Source organism: Puma concolor, chromosome B2, assembly GCF_028749965.1.
Source record: "Puma concolor isolate L17-30 chromosome B2, mPumCon1.1.hap2, whole genome shotgun sequence".
In the NCBI taxonomy this organism is placed as follows: domain Eukaryota; kingdom Metazoa; phylum Chordata; class Mammalia; order Carnivora; family Felidae; genus Puma; species Puma concolor.
The window spans coordinates 36,811,538-36,837,146 of NC_141671.1; the positions used below are offsets into that span (position 1 = coordinate 36,811,538).

Below are 25,609 nucleotides of genomic sequence, written 5' to 3' on the forward strand. Positions count from 1 at the left end.
GTTATGGACATTCACAGTTTCCATAGGTAACTTTCTGTGAGAAATTGTAAGGTGCCTACGAGCTTGCCTCAGATACCAAGCAATTAGAAGTAGTTCCACTTACATTTACCTTGACTTGCCAGCTGTATTTCCTAGGGCTACTGTAACAAATTACCACATACTGGGTGGCTTAAAACAACAAATTTATTCTCCATAGTTCTGGAGGCTCCATGTCTGAAATCAAGGTGTCGGCAGGGCTGTGCTCCCTCCTAAGTCTCTTGGGAAGAATCCTTCCTTGCCTCTTCTAGCTTCTGGTAGTTGCTGGCAGTCCTTGGTGTTCTTGGCTTATAGCAGCATAACTCCAGTCTGCCTCTGACTTCCCTCTGTGTGTGTCTGTGTGCAAATTTTCCTTTATAACGACATCAGTCATTGGATCAGGGCCCACCCTAATCTAGTATGACCTCATTTTAATTTGATTGCATCTGCAAAGACCATATTTCCAAATCTCACATTCCCAGGTGCTGAGTGGATATAGCTTTTTGGAGGGACACTAGTCAGTCGAGTCTACCAGTCATCTTGGATTTTGGATCCTTTGCTGGATCACTGGTAAATTAGAATGAAATTTGGTGACAGATTGGTGACTGAAAGGGTGTGAAGCATCCTTTGAGAGTGGTAGGAAATACAGTTTACAAGTGGTAGACTAATTGAAGGACAGTTACTCATCGGTTGTGCTGAGAAGCTGGTTCCGAGAGGAGAAGCTTGACTGGCAGTAGAGCTGAAGCATTTGGTGCAGCTGTGGTCCCGGTTGAATAAGAGACTCATAACCTTGTGTATGGAGATACGTTTGCCTTTAAAGTTGTCATAGTAGCTTCCATTCCAGGTAGTTGAGAAAGGCTGTATGTAATTGAGGTTATTAAGTGGGAAGGCAAAAACATACTGGGTGCATTGGTTCTAGGGATTGTTGAAGAAAGGGAGTTTTGCTTTTCACCTGGGATTTGAGCAGCTTGGTGAAAGTAGAGTCTCCTTAGCTAGAACTCTGGGTTATTGGGAGAGATGGCCTACAAGAGAAGAAGGGAAAGCACATCTGTGCTTTCACAGTTTCTCAAACGCTTTTCACATTTCTCAGATGTGCTCAGGTGCTGGCAGTATTTAGGTCTAAGCGGTTCTCGGGGGACATCTCTTTGAGGTAAGGAGAGGGCAACGCCCAGGTAGAGGAAGGTACATGGTTAAGGATCTTATAAGGGAACCAATCTGATTTAAATTTCAGGCTTTTAAAATGGACTGAATTGAGATTACCCAACTCCCCCCTGCATCCCCCTTAATTGCACCAAATAGCTTTAACCTTTTCTGGAAGTAGCGCCATATGATTCAGTTAGGATTGACTATTGCTGTTGTGTGTACAGAATGGAAGTCTAGATGTGGCCAGTACCTTGTATGTGTCTGGCAGTAGGCCATTTGGTCCTTTTCATTTTTCAGGAAATGAGGCGGGAGGCAGAGGCAAAGAAACATTGTGAGATTTCCCTGGTTTAGCTTATTTTAAGAAGGGGCAGCTCCACGTCACAAAAACTGAGGGCTGGAGTCTGGTGTCTTCATCAGCAAGATTGCTTTCTGTGCTGCCCCCACCCCACCTCCCGCATGGAATAAATGCTTAATAAATATTCACCGAATAGAATTGATAGAAGTACCAGTAGCATCTTTTCCAAGAAGCTTAAAATGCTTCACCTCTTTCATTTTGCCTATCCTCCTCCATTCTGTAGAAGATCATTTCATTAAGTACTTAGCATTTATATCATTTCTGTTCTGTATTGGCTTTTCTTAGGTGTCCCCTGGACGGTGTGCCCTGGTAGTTTACTGTCTTTCCAGAAACTACATTTGCTGAGGTTTATATACAGCTTTCCTAGTGAGGTCATTGCATTAAAGCAAATGTGTTTCCTTTTGCTTCAACCACTTCTACCTGAACATACTGTTGAACAGATGAGTGAAAAATGCTCTTTAGGGAGTACAAATAGACAAACAAAAAATACTAGTTACTGTTTTTGTCTTTCTGTGCTTTCTTGTGCTTTCTGTCTTTATTTGTGCTTTGTCTGCCACTTCAGTGCAATGACTCATTAATAGATCTATTTAGTTTAATCAGTGTGTTTATTTTACTTTATTGACAAGGTAACTGCATTGCCTGGTCAGAGATTGACATTTGACCAGAGTAAAGGTAAAAAGGGATGTTACTGTAATGGCCTCTGTGGCATCATGTGTTCTTTTGAGTTTTGTTTTGTTAAGTTTATTCATTTTTGAAAGAGGGAGAGAGACAGAGTGTGAGCAGGGGAGGGGCAGAGAGAGACTGAGACACAGAATCCAAAGCCGGCTCCAGGCTCTGAGCTGTCAGCACAGAGCCTGACATGGGGCTCGAACTCCCTAACCTCGAGATCATGACCTGAGCTGAAGACGGACGCTCAACCAGCTGAGCCACCCAGGTGCCCCGCTTTTGAGTATTTTAAGAGGACTTTGAAGGATTTTTAAGCCTAAATAAACTCTTGGAAATTTGCTATTAAGTAACAACCTTTTGAAGTAAGAAGAGGCAGGTGGAGGTCATTTTGTTCTTTTTCGTTGTTTCTCTCAGGGAAAATGTGGTCTAGGCTCCAAGACAGTTTCCTTTTCTCTTTAGCTGTGTGTGTATCCAGTGCGGGCTCCTGGCCCTCCCACAGCGTGTTGCTTTGGATGTTGCCAGGCCCTTTTGCTGGCACCACACTAGTAGCGTCTTCCCCTCCACCAGGTTTAATTCTTCCCTAAATAGGCTATTTTCCCTGAAACACCATCGCTTTCCTGTCAGCCCAGATTCATGACCTTAATCAAAAACTTCCTTTATCGGTATCTGCTTAAATTGCTCTAACGAGTTACCATTTGTCTGGCATGAAGGAGAAATTGAGTCTTTAAACAGGAGTGAGTGTATTCCAAAGCAGTTGTTAGGCAGGATGCGATATTTATTAAAATCCATAATTTATTCTTCTGTATCTGTGTGCTGCTCACCTTGGCCGTTAGTGGTTGGAGCTGCCTCTCTATATGTGTTGTCACTCTCACTTTTAATCTTGGCTTGTTTGCCCTACTGTTCTATTGCCATGTAAAAAATTCTGCCCTACTGTTGTATTGCTATGTGAAAAATTTTGAACTTTTCTTCTTTAAAATGACTTAAGAGTAATGATTTCTATCAGGTAGAGAAGAATTCTTAAATGAAAACTCTAAATAATGTTTTGGGCTCTCTGCTAGGTTTTAGAAGGGGAGCTCCTGGGGAGGTAAATGGGAGTGCCACCCAGCTTTGGCAAGTTCTTAATGAAACTAATCATTTTAATAGACTGACCTTATTACTCCTGTTAATTTATATCTTCATTACAAAATTGTCTGCCCAGTGTTTGCTAAATTCTTATCAGTCTTGGGAGGCTAAATCTCCTCTTTAGTTACTGCTGCAGCAATGACAGTTGTCTCCTTTTCATCTGAAGAGAGTGGCCCCAAAGGCCCAGGGGTAAAATGGGTAGTGACTGTGGCAGTCTGTGGACATCAGGATTGATCCAGGCAACTTTGTCTTAAATCATGGCAGGCTAAGAGTTGGCTTCAAATACTGCATGAAATAAAAGAAATAAGGCTTATCCAAGACACTTCTTGATCTCACAAATGCCTAGTAAGGTGATATTTTAGCTCCCGTTAACCTCACTCTCAGAACCATGTAGACAGCTGCATGCTAGGTAACGCCTAAGGAAGAGGAACGGAGTGGAAAGGTAATTTGTGCCAGAATCTGGTGCTGGTAGTTTGCACCAGAGTCACCGCTGATTTGCCTGATAAGCCTTCCACTCAAATTTGGTTCTCCCTGTCATTTTGGTCCAAGAATGTTATGAAGACAAAAAAGACAAGAGATTTCTCTTTGCGATTTGAGGGTGGTGTGTGCCCTGCATGCCCAGGAATGATATTCATACCATTGATGAGTGACCACAGATGGGTCCTCAAGCAAACCTGAGAGCCTGCAACTCTAACTGGAGCTAGACCAAGGGCACACTCTCCTTTGGTGAGGATACCAGGTTTTCCTAACTTGTCGTAGGTAGGCCTATGAATCCCCAGAGAGCTGGTGAACGGAGTAGTAACTGATTTAACATTGTAGCTTCTGGTTAGTCAGGACTCTGAATCTCTGGGCTACACAGAAAGAAACTTAAGGGCTGTGCTTAGGGACCTGCCCACATACCACCTCTTTCTGTATCATTTGGTACAGGTTGAAGGCATGGAAACAGTTGAGTAAAGAGAATTTCACCTTTGGAAGCACAATTCTTTAGTATGTGGGCACTGTGCTATAGAGTGTATCTGTTTCCTCTATGTGAGAGAATAGGTGAGAAACCCAGGGTTAGTCTTGAGCCACTCGAGAGGTCTTCCTCTTTAGATCTTGCTGCCGTCTGAAGATTGGTCTAAAAAGGAACTGGCTTTTTCTCAAGGTGTGGAATGGTACTTTATTTCTTTATAGCTTTATTTTATTATTTTTTTTAACTCAAATGTATTCTTGTTTTCTTTTTTTTTTTGAGAGAGAGTGTGTGTGTGCCAGTGAGGGAGGGGCAGAGGCAGGGCTTGGTGGGGGGAGAGAGAGAAAATATCCCACGAGAGGAGAGAGAGAGAGAGAGGCAGGACTTTTTTTTTTTTTTTTTTTTTTACCCAAAGCGGGGCTCGTGTTCACCTCAAGCAGGGCTCACGCTCACCCGATGTGGGACTCGAACTCACGAACTGTGAGATCATGACCTGAGCCGAAGTCAGATGCTTAACAACTGAGCCACTCAGGCGCCCTCTAATGAATATATTATTTCTCACACAGAAAATGTAGACAAGTGCAAAACAGAAAATAAATATAACCTCACCTCACAGTTTCCATGGTTACTCATTGTTCTGGGTCTTTCCTTCTGAGTGGCATTCTCTGGCACTCTGTGACATGTGCTGCATTGGTCTGTGTAAGCAAGTCAGTTCCTTTTTGAGAGAATTGGAGAAACCTTAAGAGGAAAGGGTAGATTTGATAACCTCTCATATAGGATGTTCTCAACCAAAATTTCTCCTTGCTAACTGCTTAGGAACCAGAATGTTGGTTTTAAGTTTATTCTATTTTTTTCAAACATGTTCATAGGACTTTTCTTTATTTTGCAAAATGCTATATCCTTGAAAGAAAAGAAATGCATATTTAGTTATCTGATTTTTATTTATTATTATTAAATTTTTTTTTTCATGGACCAGTCTAAGTTATTTATTTAAGCCATCTCCTGCCATAAACAAAGGGACTCAAGATCAGTGTACCAGTCATCATCTGATACAAGTAAGGAAGGTGGGCTTAAGGTCCTATATACTTTTCTGGTCCTTGTGTTGAGTCATGGTCTAAACCAGTGCTGTGGTCCCCACGGGGCAGTGGCCCACGTTCTCTTTATTCATCCTCATAGCTAGTGGGAAGTGAATTCATGTGAGAGTTATGGAATAGAGTATGATTACCATCTCCCCACGGAAGGGGCTTGGACCTGATGTGGAAATGGGGGTAGGTGATGAACTCCCCATCTCTCGTGCTCTCCATGATATGACTTCAGGAAGATGTTCAGCATGCTCACCTCCACACTGGGGAGCCCTACAGAGTGGGTGAGGGCCTTACACGTGCAGGCTGAGCCCTCCTTGCCATGTGTGCCATCTGACATGGACCACCCCAGTTGTGCCCTGGACCAACCCAGTGGCCTAGAAACCCGTACCCAGCTGCTGCCACCATTTTCAACCAGGACCTTAGCTATCTGATTTTTAAACTCTGAGGGTAGAGTTATTACTTTAGGGGAGTGCCCCATTATATATAGCATGGACCTTTTATAGAACAGGTTCTGAACCAGAGTGGTTGTCTGATCAATTAAACAATACCAGTGTTTTGTTTTCTGACAGATCTGACACATGTCCTATTTCAGCCTACTGGTGGGAGTGGTGGGGGAATGGGCTTTGTTAAGTAATAGTCCAAGGAAGGCCCAATTCTCTGTTAAGGTATAGGCATTTCACACTCATGCTTAAACTTTTTGTTCTTACTTAACCTTTTTATTTATTTTTTTTTTAATTTTTTTTTTTCAACATTTATTTATTTTTGGGACAGAGAGAGACAGAGCATGAACAGGGGAGGGGCAGAGAGAGAGGGAGACACAGAATCGGAAACAGGCTCCAGGCTCTGAGCCATCAGCCCAGAGCCCGACGCGGGGCTCGAACTCCCGGACCGCGAGATCGTGACCTGGCTGAAGTCGGACGCTTAACCGACTGCGCCACCCAGGCGCCCCTTACTTAACCTTTTTTAAAAAAAAAGTTTAAAGACTTAATTTAAACAATTTTTATGGCATTAGGTCGTAAAGCAGCTTTTTTAAAAACCATCTTTGTCAGAGTTTTAACAGTAAAACAAAGTTAAATGTACCTAAGTGAGACATGAAGCCATTCTTGGCAATACTGTACATTTTGTCCCGTGGGTATTACTATTTTCAAGTTTTCTCCTCTATATGAAACTATTGAAGGGAAAATTTATGTTGCAATTTCTAGATTACTTTGTACATGTCTCATTCTATAGACAAATGTATTCGTAGTTAATACATTAAGACCATAAATCAAGGCTTAAAATTTTTTTTTAAATTCACTGCAGTGAGTACTTAATTTTTGTTAAATGGAAAGATTCAGTCCAGGTGTTGGAGATGGGATGTGGAGTGTGACACAGTTCTTGCTCTCTGGGAGTGACCCTGTCCTAGTATTTGTGATGAGTGCTGGGCTGATAGTGCTGCTGCTGCTGCTGCTGCTGGGGCGCGGTGGGAGGGAGAATCAGGCCTGGGGTGCTGGAGGAAGGCTTGGCTCTTCTCAAATGTTCACCCTTAGTGAATTTGTGTTCTCATGGGGAAGTGGGCGGATCAGTGCAGATAGGCTTTAGAATTATGACGTCATTGCAAGTTACGAATACCTGAATAGTGACCATCTTGGGTTTTTGAAGAATTGATTTACCCGAGTGCCTTTCCTTAACAAGCAGCCAGGCTTTGACTCCGCATCTCTTCTCCGGGACTTCCTTTCTTCCTTAAGAGAATTGTGTCAGTCACTTTCTTTTTCACATTTATTTTAAATTTTAATAGGTAATATATTCACATGGTTCATAAATCAAAAATATAAAAAGATAGTAAGTATAAACTCCAGTGATATAAAATGTAAATCAAATGTCATGTCTTTCACTTGTTCCAAGTAATCATTTTGGCATTCTGTCTCCATGCCTCAACTCCGCATATGTGGATAATCACTTTTATTGGTCTTTTTGTACATCTTTCCTTCCAAAAGCTCTTTGTGCAATTACAAGAAATATAAATATATATTCTTATTTTCTCTTTAGTATAGACTTAGGATGCCATGTGTCATGCATATGGTCTAGCTCTTCTGTTACTCATTTGACAGTATGTCCTGGTGATCTGTTCATTTCAGTACATAGAGCAGAGACTCCCAAGTGTTTTTTTTTTGTTGTTTTTGTTTTTTTTTTTTTTGATTCTTGGCACCCTCAGTGTTCCCTTAACTTTTTTCACCATGCTCCTAGACCAAAAGAAATACCTAAAAGTTCGTATTATTAATATTTAGGTCTAAGTAACAAGCATTTCTAGTCTAACAACTAGTATATGTTTGAAAGCATAATACATGTAAACTGGAAAAAAATTTTTTTATTTTATTCTTAAATAAGTACAGTTACTTATTAATGAAATGTGTATACCGTTGAGCACTGTACAACACCTCAAGCCTTGGGATGAGATTAGACACCACCACCCTCATTTTCTGTCTTGCATTCTTCCTGGCTTGCAATTTATACCATTTTCTTGTTTTTTTTTTTTTTTCAACGTTTATTTATTTTTGGGACAGAGAGAGACATAGCATGAACGGGGGAGGGGCAGAGAGAGAGGGAGACACAGAATCGGAAACAGGCTCCAGGCTCTGAGCTATCAGCCCAGAGCCCGACGCGGGGCTCGAACTCACGGACCGCGAGATCGTGACCTGGCTGAAGTCGGACGCTTAACCGACTGCGCCACCCAGGCACCCCATGCAATTTATACCATTTTCAATGGGAATATGCAGAAATTGATAAGTTTTTGAGATACGGTCCATTTCCAAATTTGGCTGGGTTTGTCTGAGAAACTACCTGAATAAAATTACATCAGGTTGAAATCGCTTTCCATTTAAGAAATTCATGTATCTATAAAAGAGAGGGTAAGAGCCAGACAGACATAGTGAATAGAGTGTGAGTCATCCCACTTTGAGCCAGGACGCAGGTAACCGACCACTTCTGGCAGCTGCTAAGGTGGGTCTTATTTGGAGTCCTTTGGTAACGAGGTGGTTGACCATGAAGATAATGGTTTAGCTTATTTAGGCCACCAGCTTCCTCCTGAAGCATTTAGGTGTAGCTCCTCTGCTGTTTGCCTTAGTTGATGCTGCTGCATAAGTACCTTTCCTCTTCCCTGTCCTTCCTTTCTTTTCCCCCTTCCTGCTCTTTTTCCTTCTTCCCACCCTTCTCTTTTCCCTTGCTCTTCTTCTACCTCTTCTCTGGGGCAGTGCTGTAGATCTGCCCTCTTACCTATATGTTTGAAGGACTGTGAAAACAGAGGAAACCAGGAGATTAAGCAATCAGAAACTGTTAGTCCCATGATAAAATTGTTGAAAATGGAGCTCGGTATCAGTGTTTGGAAGTTGATGTTCAAATAATAAACAAATAAAATTTCAATAAATACATTTTATATTTGACAGTGTACTTCCAAACACTGGTTTCATTTAACTTTCATACAACCCCATGAGGTAGGTATTATCATCTCAGTTTTGTGGGGGAGAAATTGAAAGGATGGGAAAGGACACCTGTTATTTCTGAGCTCCCAACGTGTGTCAAGTACTATTAGGAACTTTGAGTGACTTGCTCACATTAACATAGTAAGAGGTAGAGAATACGTCTGACCCTGGGTCATTTAATGAACTTTATGTGTGCGATGCATAAACTGAACACTAGTTGAATAAATGAAACCTGGACTTCTAGAGGATACTTTGTGCCATAAGCTCACCTAAACAGTTTCTTTTCTTCTTTTCCAGCATCTACCACGAGCCTAAGTGGGTCCGACAGTGAGACTGAGGGGAAGCAACACAGCTCTGACTCTTTTGACGATGCGTTCAAAGCAGACTCCCTTGTGGAGGGAACTTCTTCTCGCTATTCCATGTATAATAGTGTCTCCCAGAAGCTTATGGTATGTCAGTGCTCGGGTTGGGTTTCTAAAGCTCCACCAGCAGAGTAAGAGAAGGGAAATTGTATTGGTATGAAAAGAAGAAAAGCTAGGCATGAGTTTTTCCTCTGCTTTTCAGCCACTGAAATTTAGTAGAGAGAGTGTGGCCTCCTTCTTAATAGAACTATCTGTCACATTTGAATCATCCATGGTAAGTGGCTGCACAAGCCTGCTTCTTCTGTCCTGTCCAGAGCTGGATCACTCTTTGGTCTCCCTAGTAATGAAAGCTTATTGTAAGTACATGTGAACATACTTCCCTACACATAGATGTGTGTGGATGGGTAAAGAGGCTTCATGCTGTGAATTTTTGCTCTAGTGAGTAATCTCAAGAGAAATGACTAAAATCCTGCTCACTCTCAGATGCCTAAAATAAGTGGGAGCAGAACAGTCTTTTATATTATTTCGAAAAGAAGGTCCGGTTCTCCTTCCCAATTTCTATACTCCATTGATATATCAGAAGAAGGAAAGCGACCAGGAAGACCTGCTTGCTTTCCTTATCAAACGTTAGTGCACAAAGGTTAGGGAAATTCAAGTTTGCTTTCTGACTAGAAATATTAATATTATAGTTAACCCCTCCATTTTCTTTTGGATTCATTTAAGAGTAAGAACTGCAACTTCTGAAGTCATAGTCCGGATTCTAGTCTGGGGGGCCACAAACTTTGGGGAAGTGGACAGTGGGGAGGTTTGTAGCTCAGTCAGCCTTTTTGACCTGGGGAGAGATTTGTGGCTACTGTAGGAATTCTGTCCAGTTCTTGAGTTGGTAATGCTCCTTCCAAAGGGAATATAGACCCTCAAGGAGGAACTATGTTTTCTTAGGACTGGAGTTCTTTTATTAGATAAGGGTGCTTGGATTTGGGATTTGGGTTTCTGATTTTGGGGCATATAACTGGGCCCAGTGACTCAGGGGTTTAGTGTGAGCTTATGGACAATGGTGACATTTAAAAAACATTCCTGTCCAGTATCTTATGGTACCTTCCATACCTCAGTTTTACATGAAGTGATTTTTCAGTTAATATCTTGATTAAGTGGGCTCCTGCAAGCCCTCATTGTCTTTACCTGGTAAGGCTGTTTGAGTGGCTGAGAGTAAGGTAGAGTTGCTGCTTGAAGCATTTCCATTTTGAATTACGTTCTCTTTATCAACTCTACTCTAGAGCTACGTTTCAGTTAATCAGACAAATTAGCTGGAAGGGTAGTTGTGCAAATGTCCAATGAGATTTGTTAAGTGCTCTTGGTGCTTTTAATTACAGCTATGAGGTTCCTTCTCATTTATCCAACTTCTGGTTGCCCTAGACTTTCACCTCCAGAATAGACAGCCACTGGACCCACAGTTAAACTGCAGTTACTTTTTATGCTTATTTTCTTCATTAGGCCTTTCCTAAAGGAAAACTTCAGGCCTTACTCATTGATGTTTTTTCAGAGCTTAGCACAATGTCTGACACGTGATAGGGGCTAAGTAAATGTCTGTTTATATAAGTGCTCCCTTATTATCTGTTTATTTATATAAATGCTCTATCTTATTTCTTTTTCAGGCCAAGATGGGCTTCAGGGAAGGTGAAGGATTGGGTAAATACAGCCAGGGTCGGAAGGACATCGTTGAGGCCTCTAATCAAAAAGGTCGAAGAGGCCTGGGTCTGACCCTGCAAGGTTTTGATCAAGAGCTGAATGTGGACTGGCGAGATGAGCCAGAGGTAACTGGTGAGGGGAGGAGGAGACAGGAAAGCTAATTTGTATACGTGGCTTGAAGTAGCCATATTAACAAATTAGAAGTCTCCAGAGGCTTGGAAGTCACCAGAGGGATTGGAACTGGTTTTTTTTACGTGGACTTGTACTGGGGATGTCCATAATGGAAACAGAAGAGATATACTGAGGGAGATATGATAGGATGTGGGTTTGTTTTCTACCGGTGGGTAGAAGAAGCTGGAAGACAGAGTTTGACTTCACAAAGAGCTTAAAAAAATTTTTTTTAACGTTTATTTTTTGAGAGAGAGAGAGAGAGAGAGAGACGGAGACAGAGACAATGAGTGGGGAGGGGCAGAGAGAGAGGGAGACACAGAATCCAAAGCAAGTTCCAGGCTTTGAGCTGTCAGCACAGAGCCCTACTCGGGGCTTGAACTCACAAGCTGTGAGATCATGACCTGAGCCGAAGTCAGATGCTTAATCGACTTGAGCCACCCACGCGCTCCCACAAAGAACTTTAATAAATAGGTATACCTTTCCACTAGTGGTTAAGGTACCTCATGAGATAGTGAGGTCCCTCTCTCTGCTGAAAGGATTCAGAGGCACTGAATGAGGACCCGTTTACCCATTGTGTGAGTGACTGGATTAGATGCCCTCTAAGGTCTTGCACCTCTATGGGTTTATTACACCCCATCTCTACCTATGTAGGTGTTTGTTTATACTCCATAAGTTACTGTTTGGTCTGCTTATCTGGTTGGGTACCAGTTGTTCTAACCCCAACTACCAAAAGAGACTCCTGTCCTTTTTCATGGCACAGATGATGTTGAGATTTTATTTTTATTCATTTATTTATGTCCTATCTTATTTCACAGAGGATTTGAAGTAGATGTGATAAAAGCAACTAAAAATAATGATGAAATATTACCATTACGGAGTTGAAACTAGAGAAAATAGAACACAAATGTCTAGTTTTCTACATAGTTGCTGTAGTTGAGCTTCACATGTGGCTCTGAACTCTGGAGAATTGATATTTTGTCTCCCTGATATTCCAGTTCAGGAAAGAACTCTCGTGAATTGCACATGATAAAAGCCTAATAAGGCTTCAGAATAAGATGCTGACAAGTCAGGAGCTAATGGTCTCTGGAGGTGGTCCTGCTGTGTTGCCTTGTAATTGTGAGGAGACGAGACCAGCAGAATACCAGATGAGACAGTGCAGAATAGGGTAAATATTTGTAATTGGGTGCTAGATAGAGGTTTTTACCTCAGAAATACTTGGTGCTTTCCATGTCTTCATTTGTATGAAAACCAGTAAAGAGTCTTGATTTGATTCTCTTAGTGAGGCAGAATTAGAACTAACTTAACTCAGAATCTCAAATTTGCCTGTAAGATCTCTGTTTTTAATGGACACAGGATATTGAAATTCCTTTCTGAGGCAAGGCTGTCCTAATTATCACTTACTGTGATTCAGTTTTTCTCTTAAAAGAGATGCCCTATTGTTTAAGAGTTTGGCCTATTGGTGTCCACTTCTTTAAGGTAGATGAATCTGGGTTACCTTGGGGTGACTGTCCAATCCTGGAGTTGCTGCAGAGAAACTGCTTGGTGCCTGCTGCAGCCCAGGAATGTGGAATGCAAGGTTTGACCCTTCGGACAAAGTCCTCTTTGTGGTCCATTTTTGCCCTTCATGTTCACACTTCTGTGGGGAGATTGAGTCTGCTTATTTTCTCCAAAAGGACATGCCAAGTGTATGTGAGTTTTCTTCCCCCTAGAGTTTATAATGTATAACCATTTACAAATGGATTTGACCGGGGTGGGGGGAGGGGGGGAAGCCATGATTCACTGCCAGATTCATTGACAAAAGGCTTCAGTAACTTTTCTTTGAAACTTTCTCTCTCTAGTTGATGGTTGGCTTGCTCTCATGACCTTGCATTGCGTTACCATTTTATGCTTTTCAGAGCATGGAATATTGCCTTTAATCACATTGCTTCAGTTTGCAGTGGTGAGTCTCTTCTCCACACTTGCTTGGGAGGCAATGTGTAGTGTTGCCACGCAGGTTAGCCACCTGTTTAGGTTTTATAATCCAGTGAATGTAGTCCTGGTTGGACATTAGAATCATTTGGGGACAGCTAAAAAATGTACTTAGAACCAGATTCTGTTTCAGACTGATAGAATTATATACTCTGAGGGTGGGGCCTAGCTATCAGTAGTTTTTAAAAGGACCGCAGAGGGGTGCCTGGCTGGCTCAGTCAGCAGAGCACGCGACTCTTGATCTTGGGTTGTGAGTTCAAGCCCGATGTGGGGTGTAGAGATTACTTAAAAATAAATAAAATCTTAAAAAAAACACAAAAAAACAGGACTGAAGATATTTCTAATGTATAATGTAATTGAAAAATTAAGAGAATACACCATTGAGGTGCCAGTTTCGGCTTTGGAATGAATAGGTGAAGAATCTTATTTGTTCATAACACTTTGAAAGGCATCAGGAGGTGAGACACATTGCCATTGGGTCTTCCTGGTATAATTACCTTTTCATAGACTTATATCCTATGTGTACTTCCCTGTGTCCCTACTGCTCTGATTGTAGGCCCCTTGGGTCAAGGACCATGTCTTTTTAACTGCATTCTGAGTACTTAGCCCATAGTATGTATTTTTGAAATAACATTGGAACAAATAAAAGAAACTTTGAAGTTTTGGGAAGTTTCTAGAGATTCAAACTAGAATTGTTGCTGGCCTTCAGAAGTTAAACTTTAGCATCATGGCTCTCAGTTCTCATGTCTGACCACTGCATTTGGTCTCAGCTTTCTGGAGGGACCCTTCCTGGACTGTCTGAGTCCCTTTTGATTGTTTTGGGGAAACCCTAATGAGTTGGGGCATAGCCCTAAGGGGTTGTTTTACTTGACTTACTTGCCTCTTTTTTGTTTGTAGCCCAGTGCCTGTGAGCAGGTGTCATGGTTTCCAGAATGTACCACTGAAATTCCTGACACTCAGGAAATGAGTGATTGGATGGTTGTGGGAAAGGTAGGATTTCAGGAAAATACACCCTGAATTATTGGCACTTATCTCCTGACTTTTCTCCTTGAGTCTAGTATGTATACTCATAGTTTAAGAAAAATGTAAATCTGCCATTCTGGCAAGAGTAAAGCTGTGTCAAGATGGTGTGTCAAGGGCTTTACAGATATTCCCCTAGGAGATGTGACAAGGTTTTTTTCTCCTAGTCATTTAACTTGCAAGGCAGCACAAAATGCATAACTTCTGTCTTCCTCATGGATGCTTTTTCGAGTAGCTGATTATACATTTGTGTATATTCTGGTCACTGCTGGGCACTGTTCCAGGTAGATGAAAAGACACCGTCCCTGTCCTCAGAAAATAATGAGGGAGTTGTTACAGAGGGAATTTGTTTAATCTCCTTCTGGAAAATTGTAAGAATAAAGTAGATAGCCACCAAATCAGTATGGTCTGGAGAACAGTTCTCAAAGTGTAGGGCCCCCTGGGGATCTCCAAGACCCTTTCAGGGGCTCTGCAGGGTCACGGTTATTTTCATAATGGTACTGGAAGGTTACTTGTCTTTTCACTCATTCTCTCATAAGTGTCCAGGGGAGTCTTCCAGAGGCTGCACCACAACCAATTGAATGTAAATGTAGAGAGGAGAATCTAGCCAGATATTAAGAGATTTGTAAAAATGGAAAATAGTGCCACTCATTAAAAGTTTTTTGGGGAAATATAGTTACTTTTCATAAATATGTTATGTTAACACAATGTATTGCTTTTTTACACTGAATGGTATTTTAACATTTTCTCGGTTTTAATTTCTAATGTTGATACGTATATATCCCCCACATAAACAAAAGCTCTTTGGGGTCCTCAGTGATTTTGAAGTGTGTAAAACCTGAGAACACCCAAGTCTGAGCATCGTTGGTTTAGAGGTAGCCTCACTCAGACCTGAGGTTGGATTTGACACCCACGTGAAGGTCTCTTGAACCCTTGTCTTCTCTGATGCTACCAGCTCCTACCTGGTGCCTGGTGTCCTACCTTTGTACCCATCATCGATCAGGAGGCTTCCTGGTTGAAGGAAGAACAGGCTTCTGTCATTTAGGGCGGTCCCCATCCGTCTGCCTCCATGCTCTGGGGGCAGACAGCTTGAACGTTTCCTTCCTGTTTGCTTTTCTCAGCCTCAGCGTTCATGAGTCTTATATCCATATGGTGCTCTAGTCAGAGCACCCAGGGGGCTGCTTCATCTCACAGCCATCTGGAGTGTAGCCAGAGGGATTTAAGGTTTCTCTTTCCCTCCCCCCAGGGATTGATGTTCCTTGGCAGGCACTCAAGCCCCTTCTTGCTCTACTCACTTGGAACCCTCGTTTCTCCATTCATTCCCCTAAATGCAGTCACACGTGGTCGTTATTGATTGTTTTCTTCTTTCTGTAGAGAAAGATGATTATTGAAGATGAGACAGAGTTTTGTGGGGAAGAGCTGCTTCACAGTGTGTTGCAGTGTAAGGTAAGGCCTGTGGCTAGAGCTGGGGTTGAAAACCTTTTGTGAGGGGATGTTCTGGGCTCTTCCAGTTCTTCTGAATTGGTTGTGGGGCTGAAGTTTAGCTGAGGTTTTTCCTGGAGATCAGATGTGTGTCTTGCTACATTTCTCTGAGATAGTATCCTTTTTCCTGGTTCTCTGCAGTAGTGGGCTGTCCCTGTGGTCAGTAGCCAGGAAAGGATTCACTTAACAACTCAGTGGGTCCGTTCTTTACCATCAGACCTGAATTCAAGTCCTTGTTTTTCAGGTTTTTTTTTGTTGTGTGACCTTGGGCCAGTTGCTTTAGCTGCTCTGAGTTTGAGTTTCCTCATCTATAAAATGGGGAGAGAATACTTTCCAGGTTTGTTATGAGAATTAAATGAAATAATCCACGTGAAGCTCATGACACGCTGGGTGAATGTTAGTCTCTCCTTGATACTTTGGGAGTGATTTTGTGTCAGGAAGTACATTGCCTGGGGCAGAATGAGCCAGGGAACCTCTGAGGAAGAAATGGGTTGGAGAAGAAGTAATACCTCAGACCAGCCTCACTGAACTTATGTTTTTTGCCGGTAGAGGGTTGGGAATATCCTTAAGGTGACTGGAACTCAGGTGAAATGAGGCTTTTTGTTCCCCAGGGAAAAAATTGGGAGAAGGAAGAAGGGGTCTCCGTTGTGCATTAGGTGCCATCAGAAAACACTGGTCTTGGTTTGTTTGCCCTCTCTGAGTGAGCTCAACATCAGAATTCTGGTCCCTGGAAAGTTGCTGTTGGAGTGGAGAAACAGATTTGCTCTAAGGATTTGTGATGCCAACAGGTGGCTTTCTGCATAGCCACAGGTGCCATTTATTAACCACTTACCATGCAGGGACATGCTTACATTTTCTCTTTTCCACTTAATAGGTGAGATAGTTGAGGGTCAGAGTGATTGAGCAACTTGTCTGGGGTCACACAACCGGTCGTTTTAGAGCTGAGATGCAGCAGTATTCTCCCTCCTCAGAGGGCTGAGTTGGGCTCCTCTAGCACTTGAGTCCCCTGTCCCATCCTGGAGGGTGATGCTCACCTCGAGGTTCTGATTGTCTCTGGGCAGAGTGTGTTTGATGTCCTGGATGGGGAGGAGATGCGGCGAGCTCGGACCCGGGCTAATCCCTACGAAATGATCCGTGGAGTCTTCTTCCTAAACAGGTTTGCGGACGTTCCCCTCCCCTGCCCTGATATGTACTGTTGCACATTTCATCTGAGCCTCAGCTTTCCATACATCTGGTGTACTGAGTTGCACTTTTCTGTCTTTGTTGCAGGGCGGCAATGAAGATGGCTAACATGGATTTTGTGTTTGATCGCATGTTTACAAATCCGCGGGACTCTTGTGGGGTGAGAACAAGATTCTGTGTGTGAATTTATAGCTTAAGCTTCAGCGGCCCAGAAATTGCCATTCGTGCAATGCTAGGAGAGTATTCCTGCTATGTGGTAGAGATAGATTTTGCTTGGAGCTCCTCAAATTAGGTCCCTCAGTGCTTCCTCTGGTCCCAGGGATGCTCCACAAGGCAGTTGTGTCTAGGGCCTGAGGCCCAGAGTTCCAGCCCCCAACTCTGCAGATCCTCCTGCCCACCCCAAGTGGAGGAGGGCAGGGCTTGTAGCAGTGGCAAAGGGACATTTCTGGGCCAAATTGGCAGTTGTGCTACCTACAGGCCTAGGGGGCAGGGAGGTGAGGCTATGAGATAGGGTGTGGGCCCTCCTCCTGCATCCGGTAAACACGTATTTATCCTACTATGTGCCAGGTACCAGGAATATAATTTTAAATGAGATAGATGTGATCCCTTCCCCCATGGCACTTAGGTTCCGGATGTTCTGGTGGATTTGAGAACTGGTAAGGGTGCAGGGTTGAGATGCTTGTAAAGCCTTTCTGGGCTCTTTGGTGTGTGGAGGGCAGCTGCTGCCAGGGAGCTTTAGACTGCTGCCTTCCTACCATGGATGAGGTGGAGTGGTAAGGGTGAGTATGTAGTCCTTACAGTGAGCTTATTTTCCAAATTCAAATTTGTGATATCGTCTGACTTGAGTGCTGTTGCTGGTATGAGAAGGGAGTGCTCTGGCAAATGTGATGTGAGTGATGAATGAAATGTGGGCATCTGGGTCCTTTCACTGGTCTATTTAAAATCAGTATCACGTCTGAAAATCTAGGCTGTGTTTTTCAGTGAGGGGTCGCGGGGGGCAGGAAGTACAGAACGTCCATCGCAAGCAGTGTCACTTAAGTTCATCCCTTCTTTGGGGCTCGGCTGCCTCATCTCTGGAATTAGTCCTACTAACCTGCCAGAGGGTTGGACCAAAGGCCCTTAAGATTTGTTCCAGATCTAAGATCTGTGATTTCAGATGTGGCCACTTTCCCTTTCTGCCTTTCTGAACCAGCTTTGCGTGGGATCATATAATTGTTAGATTTTGGCCCTTCTCAAGAAGTGGTAGAGCAGAATGATTTTCTACTCTGCTACATCTCATTTATCTGAACCCAGACACACAATAATTATAGAGAAAGAAAAAAGGAAATTTCATTCTGGCATTCCCTTTAGGGTTTCAAAGCATTTTTGCCCGGTCCTAGAAAGTTAGTTCTCTTTGACAGTGAAGGGTCAGCAGCCAGCTGTTCCCAAACCTGTTTCTGCTTCACACTCTGTCCTTCCAATAGGCCCCATGATTATCCACCCGCTAAAGGAACTTATCTTCCAAGTTTTTTAGTGTTTCAGCTCCACCTCCCTTACTGCTTCCCTCAGTGCTGGCGAAACTGGCATGTAGACCCCTCCAGCCTGTAGTCATTTCTCTCTCCCAGGTCTCCCTCCCTGTTTGCCAGGACCAGCAGGCAGCACAAAAGGGCTCTTGGAATTAGCATCTTGAGAATATTAGGTTGATATAATGTTGGTTTAATTTTCTGAGTTCCAAATGATTTCCTTTAAACCCCTGCCTGGCAGAGGAGCTCTGTCAAGCTGATGGGAAGTCACAGTATCATTTTGGGCTTTTGAATGTAAACGCCTCCAGCAGCTGGTATCTGGTTATTGTCTTTTGCTGTCAGGAAAATGAAGTAGGCGCCAGGGTTGTACCATTCAGGTCAAGGGTGGAGATGTTAGTTACATAGGAAAAGGCAACTGTGTTTGTAACGCTTCAGGCAGCTTCTTGACCTGAATTGATTGTTAGTGGCCACGGAGAATTGCCCTTTCTGAGATGTTTCTCTACACTCTGCTATAAAAAGGGATTTCTCTCCAGCCCCTAGTGTTTTCTTCTCTCTTTTCATCTCTGTTTTCCCCTGAGGACCAGAGTGATAGCCAAGCCCAGTAGTCTTGGTGTGTTTTTCAGGCGAGCAGAGACACTCCAGAGCAATCCCCAGCAGAGATGGGAGTGGCTGAAGGTCCAGACACACACTGGGTTTGCTAGAATCTCAGTGGCTCTGGGATCACACAAACTTTAGAATAAGAGCATGGAGAACTTGAAGCTTAGATAGGTGTGAGGAGGTTGGAGGTGGGAAGCAGAGGGGACTGTGAATTTTTTTACTGGGTTTCTGGTTCTGTGGGTTGTGGTAAAAGGAGAAAAGAGACTAGGTAGGGAAACAAATTGTAAATATGAATTGGAAGAGATAAGGGAAAGAAGAGAGTTGAAGATTCTTTGGGTATATGCTAGCACGTTATGTGCAGGCTCTGTGTGCCTGGGGGTATTGCTGAGGTAGTAAACGTTGTGTAGCCTCAGGAGACAAAAATTGAATGTAGATCTGTAAGTTTCAGTGCTATCTTAGAGGAAATTAGATAGCACTTATAAAGTGCCTACTGAGTGTGGAGTACTGCACTAGGCATTGGAAAAGGAAAAAGATGGGAAAAGACAAGAGTTTTGACTCCAAGGAAGTTGATCAGTTGAATGTTGTGTCATCTTACATTTAGTATTTACAGTTTATAAAGATCTTTGACATATGATACTTTAATCCTACAACAGCCTTGAGAAATTAGTTACATTAATCCCAGTTTACAGTTGAGGGAATGTGAGCTTAGAGGCATAAATCTTATGCTTGCCCTTAACTGCGCAGCCAGTAAGTGGCAGAGGTGAGAACTCCAGCTGTCCTTTCTATGAAAAGACCTTCTGGCCATGACCTGTGAGGTCTTGAAATCACAGATGGAGATCATATTTAAGTGCTCTTTTTGGAGGTGAGATTCTTTGACTGATTCATTTTCCTTCCTCTGCCTGGTCTTCCTTTGGGCCAGTGGCTCACCTGGAGAGCCTAGAGCCTGGGGTTAGGGCATAGCCAGTGATGAGAAACATTGTTTTTCCTCTTTCCAGTGTGTGCAGGCCTTAAACTTGTGACCCCTGCCTCATTACCACTGGGCTGCCTAGAAAATGCTACATAATGTTCTCAGCAAATGCCGTTAGGCCTTTTTTGTATGTGTGCAAGTGAATATAATCCAAAAATATGAATAATTGATGGCTCAGAAAGGAAGAATACTGAGGCAGATTGGTGGGAAAGAAGAGAAAGAACTGATACATCTCAGCATGCCTGGGTGGGCTTATCTTAGGATGATGAAGTTTATTTTTAGCTAAAGTCCAGAGACTTCTTCAACTGTTTTGGTTAAGCAGGATAGCTATCATCAGAGGCTAGGCCCTTTTCACCCAGAAAGTGACTAGATTGTGAACATTAGTATTTTCCATTTCTTTCTTGCAGCTCTTTCCCTGAAAGCTTTCTGATCTTTATCTAGCAGTTACAGAACTCTGGATAAGTACTCAGCCAAGACAAACCTATGGGGAGGGAAGGCTGAGCTGCCTAAGCTCCTTCTAGCTGGATGTTCCTCAGGGTCCTCTAGTTACCTGCTCTAGAGCTCGACCTCTTGTTGTCACCAGTGTGCAGGTGGTATATCCCCTCTGCCTTGGAGCCAGGTTGGAACAAGTAGAATTCACCCTCTAGGGCCAGGTGTGTAAAAGATAAACACAATATGGGCCAGTGCTGTTCAGCATAAATTTCAGATTAAGGGTTAAAAGCTACTGGAGGGTTAAAAACTATAATCCAGTAAAAATTCAAATACTTGTTGTAATTTAGTTATTCCTAAGGTGTGGGCGGGTACCCTGGGGCTGCCTGGAAGCTCCACGCCAGTGTCTCGTTCCCCCTCTGCCTTGTCAGCCTCCAGCTCTGCACTGCCCCGTACTTCTGGCTAGCAGAGGGGCAAAGGCAGGAGAAGGGAGTGCGTAAAAGGAGGAGACTCAAAGCACCGTGATATATTGGACTGGATCTTGGAACAAAACAAGGACTCTAGTGAAATATGAATCAAGTTGAATTTAGTCAATAGCAGTGTACCAGTGTTGGTTTCTTAATTTTGACAGATTTTGTAAGATGCTAACAAAATTGGAATCTGGATGAAGAGTATATGAGAACTCTGTCTTTGCAACTTTTTTGTAAATCTAAAATTATTCCAAGATAAAAAGTTAATTGGAAAAAAATAGGGAGAACCAAGAAGGAAGGGGAGAAGGGAAGCAAAGGCTATGGTTTGGAAAGGTAGGCCCTGTGACCAGGAGGGAGACATGTTAGAGCTTCTCAGACTTTGTTTTTGTTTATGTTTTTTATTTATTGTTGAGAGAGAGAGAGAGAGGCAAAGAGAGAGGGAGACACAATCTGAAGCAGGCTTCAGGCTCTGAGCTGTCAGCACAGAACCCAGCACGGGGCTCGAACTCACAAACTGTGAGATCATGACCTGAGCCGAAGTCGGACACTCAACCGACTGAGCCACCCAGGAACCCTGAGCCTCTCAGACGTTGGATAGGAAGACCGGAGTCCAGCAGTCAGGCCAACTGGATTCTGATTGAGCTTTGTTGCACACAGGCTATGAACAGGTTGCTTTGTGTCTTGGTGTCTTTTTTCCCTGTCTGTAAGTGGGGGATACAGCATCTATTCTGCTCAATGGGACTCTTAGAGTCAGGATATGGTAAGGAAAGGACTCAGAAATAAAAACGAATACTCAGATTCCCATTAAGATGTTTTTATTAGGAGTCTGAGCCAGGCCATGTAGTTGAAAGGCATTAGGGGTATTTTGAAGCACGGATGGGCAACTCCAGGGGGTGATGATCACAGAGGATACATATCCCGGGTGTCGTGGCCCTGGCGGGAGTTCTGCACTCCGCTTGCTGAAAGGCTCGTTTTACCTCCCTGCATTCTCCTTCCTGTTGCCCGTTGAGCCAGACTTTTTCCCTTCCTCCCCTGTCCTCCACTTACCTTTGCAGAAACCACTGGTAAAGGACCGGGAAGCTGAGCTTCTGTACTTTGCTGACGTCTGCGCAGGCCCAGGCGGTTTCTCTGAGTATGTGCTGTGGAGGAAGAAGTGGCATGCGAAGGGCTTTGGAATGACTCTGAAGGGCCCAAATGACTTCAAGCTGGAGGACTTCTACTCGGCCTCCAGTGAGCTCTTCGAACCCTACTATGGTAGGAACATGGAGGAGGGTGACGGGCTTTGAGAGAGTCCTCTGTGGGGACTTTAGGTCAGATGCAGTTATTATCCACTCGGCATGCTTTCTTTCCTAGGTCTCTCAGCCTGGGGTTTCCAGTCCTTGTCCTGAAGATCTCCGTTCCCTCTAGACTTTCCCTTTTTACCCCAGGCCTGTAGGATATAGGTTAAACACTCCACTAGGCAAACTCTCATCAAAACCATATCAATTCCCCTTTTCTTCTCTTGTGGTGACAGGAGATAATGAAACTGCCTGATCTCCAGCTGAGAAATGACAGGGTTATTAACAAATACAAACTCCATGCCCATCTCCAGCCTGTGCACGGGGTGTGGAATTCACTGGATAACGGACAGCTCAGCAGCCCCACAGCAGTCCCCTCCACTCTTTCTTGATTGTTGTGATTTGGCAGAAAGTCCCAAGTTCTTTCTTAACAGTTCTTATTTAAAAGTGGATGTTGGTTCCTAAATATAGGTGCTTTAAACACAACTTGAGTCTTGAAGAGGAAGGCCCTCTACTTCAATTGATGACTCTTGGCTGGACAACTCTTTTTGAATTCTGCTTTATCACAACAGGCCCTGTTTTTGCCTCTTGGTCCATCACTGTAAGGCAGCCTTGCAGGATGGATTCTGCATTGAGTTGCTCCTCACAGGGCCTTTTCTCCGGGTCCTTGAGGAGAACCTGTGTTCACAGTCCCAGAGAGCTTGTGTCCCGGCTCCTGGGATCCACAGGGCAGATGAGCTAAATGTGAATCTTGTGTCCTGCCAGGTGAGGGTGGCATCGATGGAGATGGGGATATTACCCGCCCAGAGAACATCACTGCTTTTCGGAATTTTGTCCTGGATAACACAGATCGCAAGGGTGTCCACTTTCTGATGGCTGATGGGGTAGGTGATCTGTTCTCCATAGAGCGATGCTTTAGGGATTTATCATGTTAGAAGCTTGAGAGTTGCTTTTGTTTTGTTTTATTTTATTTGGTCCTTTTGGCTGCCCTAGAAAATGGTAGTTCACTATTCAGATAGTAGAGATATATGATGCATTTTTTTATTCTTTCTGCACATATTTTCAATGATAACTTTGTCAATGCTGTGATTTTGTGGACACCTTTGCTTAGAGCAAGTGGACCTTCTGAGCTCACTTCTTTGAAGGGCCTCGGTTGGCTGTGAGAAATGGTAGGGGAGAACCATGACTAAGATGGATTATGCAAAACTGACTGGAAAGAACATTTCCATCGTTGGTCACCTGGGTGTGGCTCCTGGTAGAGGCTGTCCTTACATGACCATACCTAAGCCTCTGGATGGGCTGAAGATGACCACATAACCAAAGGCAGTGGCTCAGGGGAATCCACCGGAAGCCCTCTCAGTGATTGGGCTGAAGTGAATATTCAAGGAACCTTGTTCTTCGGGCAGCTGCTTGAGGCACAGAGGGGAGCCCACTGTAGCTTTCTCACCTGGAAATCTGATGCTGCAGGTAGTCTTTTTTGGAGGAAGCCACCACTCACTAAGAGGAAAGACAGAATGTGGCAGTTGCTCCAGGGTCACATGGCTAGAATTGAGAAGAGCCTCTAGAGCTCCTTGGGTGGCCTCTCAAGCAGTAACGATGTGGAAAGGTGAAGGAGTGTGTAGGATGTCAGCATAGGCTCTGAGATGCCTTGGCTTTCCACAGCACCGTGCATGGCAGGGAACAGCAGATAGGCTTGGGGGAGAAGAGGGAGGGGCTGCTCCAGCTGAGCAGATGTGGGGGCCTGATAGTGCTTGGGGGGCTGTTGTTGCAGCTAGAGCACAAACTCAAGGATTGTCTTTCTGTTTAGGCATTGGAGCCTGATGACTTGGGATATTTATTTATTTATTTAATTGACCCTGTGAACAGGCATGCATTTTGAGAAACATCTACAAATCTGGAGGACATTGTTAAACAATTTCTGATTCTGAGTCATTTAGCTATTACCTTTGTAGGACTGAGGCAGGGAGACCTGGCCTGGCTGGTGCCAGCTTAACAGTCATCAGCGTCCTTTACATTTTAAGAAAGTTATTGTTAAAACAACAACAACACACATACAATTTACCATCTCAGCCATTAAAAATTTTTTTTAAGTTTTTAATTTTAATTTTTTTATTTGAGAGAGAGTGCAAACAGGGCAGAGGGCGGGGGGGGGGGGGTGGAGAGAGAGAGAGAGAGAGAGAGAGAGGGGGGGAATATCCCAAGCAGGCTCCATGTTCAGCGTGGAACACAATGCAGGGCCTGATCCAACGACCCTGGGATCATGATCTGAGCCAAAATCAAGAGTTGGACTCTCAACTGACTGAGCCACCCAGGCGCCCCCCCCCCCCCATTGCAACCATTTTTAAGTTCAGTAGTGTTGAGTATGTTCAAATTTTTGTGAAACAGATTTCCATGCTTTTTTCCTTTTTGTGAAATTGAAACTCTGTAGTCATTAAACAACTCCTCTCCCCCCTCCTCCAACTCCTAGCCTCCTTCTGTGTGAGCTTGGCTCTCTGCTCCCTGCTGGTATCTCACAGAGAGGGAGACCACTCCAGGGGTGGCAAGGCACATTCTTTGAACAAACACCCTGGCCAGAGACCCTGCCAGCTAGAGGGAGAGGCTCCAAGGTCTTGAGACAGGAAGGGGGTTTTGGTTAGCAGAGAACGAGATTACTGTGACTGTCAGTTGTGTTAACTTTTCACCTATCACCATCCTGGGGCCTGAACAGTGGCTAAGCCCAGGCAGAGTATTCACACCACTCTCAGGGTCTTGGACTGACCAGGGCATTCTGTTTCCTATCTTGTAGTTGGCCTGTGACCAGCCAGTATTTTGCCTCTGCCCTGCCTTACTCTTCCCCTGGGTTCCCAAATGGGTTTTAAATTTTTCTGGACCATCTCCTTGGAAAAGTAGTCTTGGTTGTATCTCCTGGGAGTGATGGAGCAGAAGAGTGGCCCTGTGCTAGGAGTCAGGCCTGGGTCCTGGTACTGGCTCCGTCTGCGAGGAGCCATATGACTGTGCAAAATAATTTAAACACTGAGCTGTATTTTTTATCAGTCTGATGGTGGAAATCAATGGAAACGCTTCAGGAAATCTTAATGAAGATGTAGTAGGGATGAGCGAGGTCCTCATCACTACTCTTTCCTACTCCCGATTCTTATACTCTCATTTCAGGGTTTCTCAGTGGAGGGACAGGAGAACCTGCAAGAGATCCTCAGCAAGCAGCTGCTGCTCTGTCAGTTCCTCATGGCGCTGTCTGTTGTCCGAACGGGTAACGCTTCCTCAGGTGTCTCCCCAGCCTGGGGTCCGCTAGAGGCCCTGTTTGGACACGAGCACGTATGGGGTTTCGGAGTAAGAAAAAAAAAAACCTGCTTAAATCAGGTGTCAGTTGGCTAAATGAGGAATTTAGGGAAGTTAGTGCAATAGAATCCCCCAGAGTCCCCTCTAAAACTGAGACTACCCCTTAAATTGCCTCTTTTAATGGACCCGAGCGCTGGGTCCCTGGCTTTGTCACATTTACTCCTTCAGACTACCTTACCACTGGGTAAGAGCCCACTGACGGCTGTTGGTGTCTTCACTCTAATCTAGGAGGCCACTTCATCTGTAAAACCTTTGACCTGTTCACACCGTTCAGCGTGGGGCTCATCTACCTGCTGTACTGCTGCTTTGAACGAGTGTGTCTCTTTAAGCCGATTACCAGCCGTCCTGCCAACTCCGAGAGGTAAAG

The 25,609-nt window shown here is 43.9% G+C and overlaps 1 protein-coding gene and 1 pseudogene across 5 annotated transcripts in view; one reads left to right on the forward strand and one right to left on the reverse strand.

The window, feature by feature from the left end:
- The window catches only part of CMTR1 (cap methyltransferase 1), a 50,433-nt gene that overhangs the window by 2,873 nt on the left and 21,951 nt on the right, over positions 1-25,609 (forward strand). For 4 of the 5 annotated variants that reach the window (XM_086706736.1, XM_086706737.1, XM_086706735.1 and 1 more), the window contains 10 exons: positions 9,091-9,242; positions 10,808-10,966; positions 13,878-13,970; positions 15,375-15,446; positions 16,544-16,638; positions 16,752-16,824; positions 21,685-21,883; positions 22,672-22,790; positions 25,057-25,153; positions 25,471-25,603. In XM_086706736.1, coding sequence (XP_086562862.1) covers positions 9,091-9,242; positions 10,808-10,966; positions 13,878-13,970; positions 15,375-15,446; positions 16,544-16,638; positions 16,752-16,824; positions 21,685-21,883; positions 22,672-22,790; positions 25,057-25,153; positions 25,471-25,603 — 1,192 coding nt within the window. The remainder of the gene's footprint in view (positions 1-9,090; positions 9,243-10,807; positions 10,967-13,877; positions 13,971-15,374; positions 15,447-16,543; positions 16,639-16,751; positions 16,825-21,684; positions 21,884-22,671; positions 22,791-25,056; positions 25,154-25,470; positions 25,604-25,609) is intronic. The other variant, XM_086706738.1, reaches the window with a different exon arrangement.
- Positions 5,350-5,813, reverse strand: LOC112862187 (cytochrome c oxidase subunit 6A1, mitochondrial pseudogene; annotated as a pseudogene).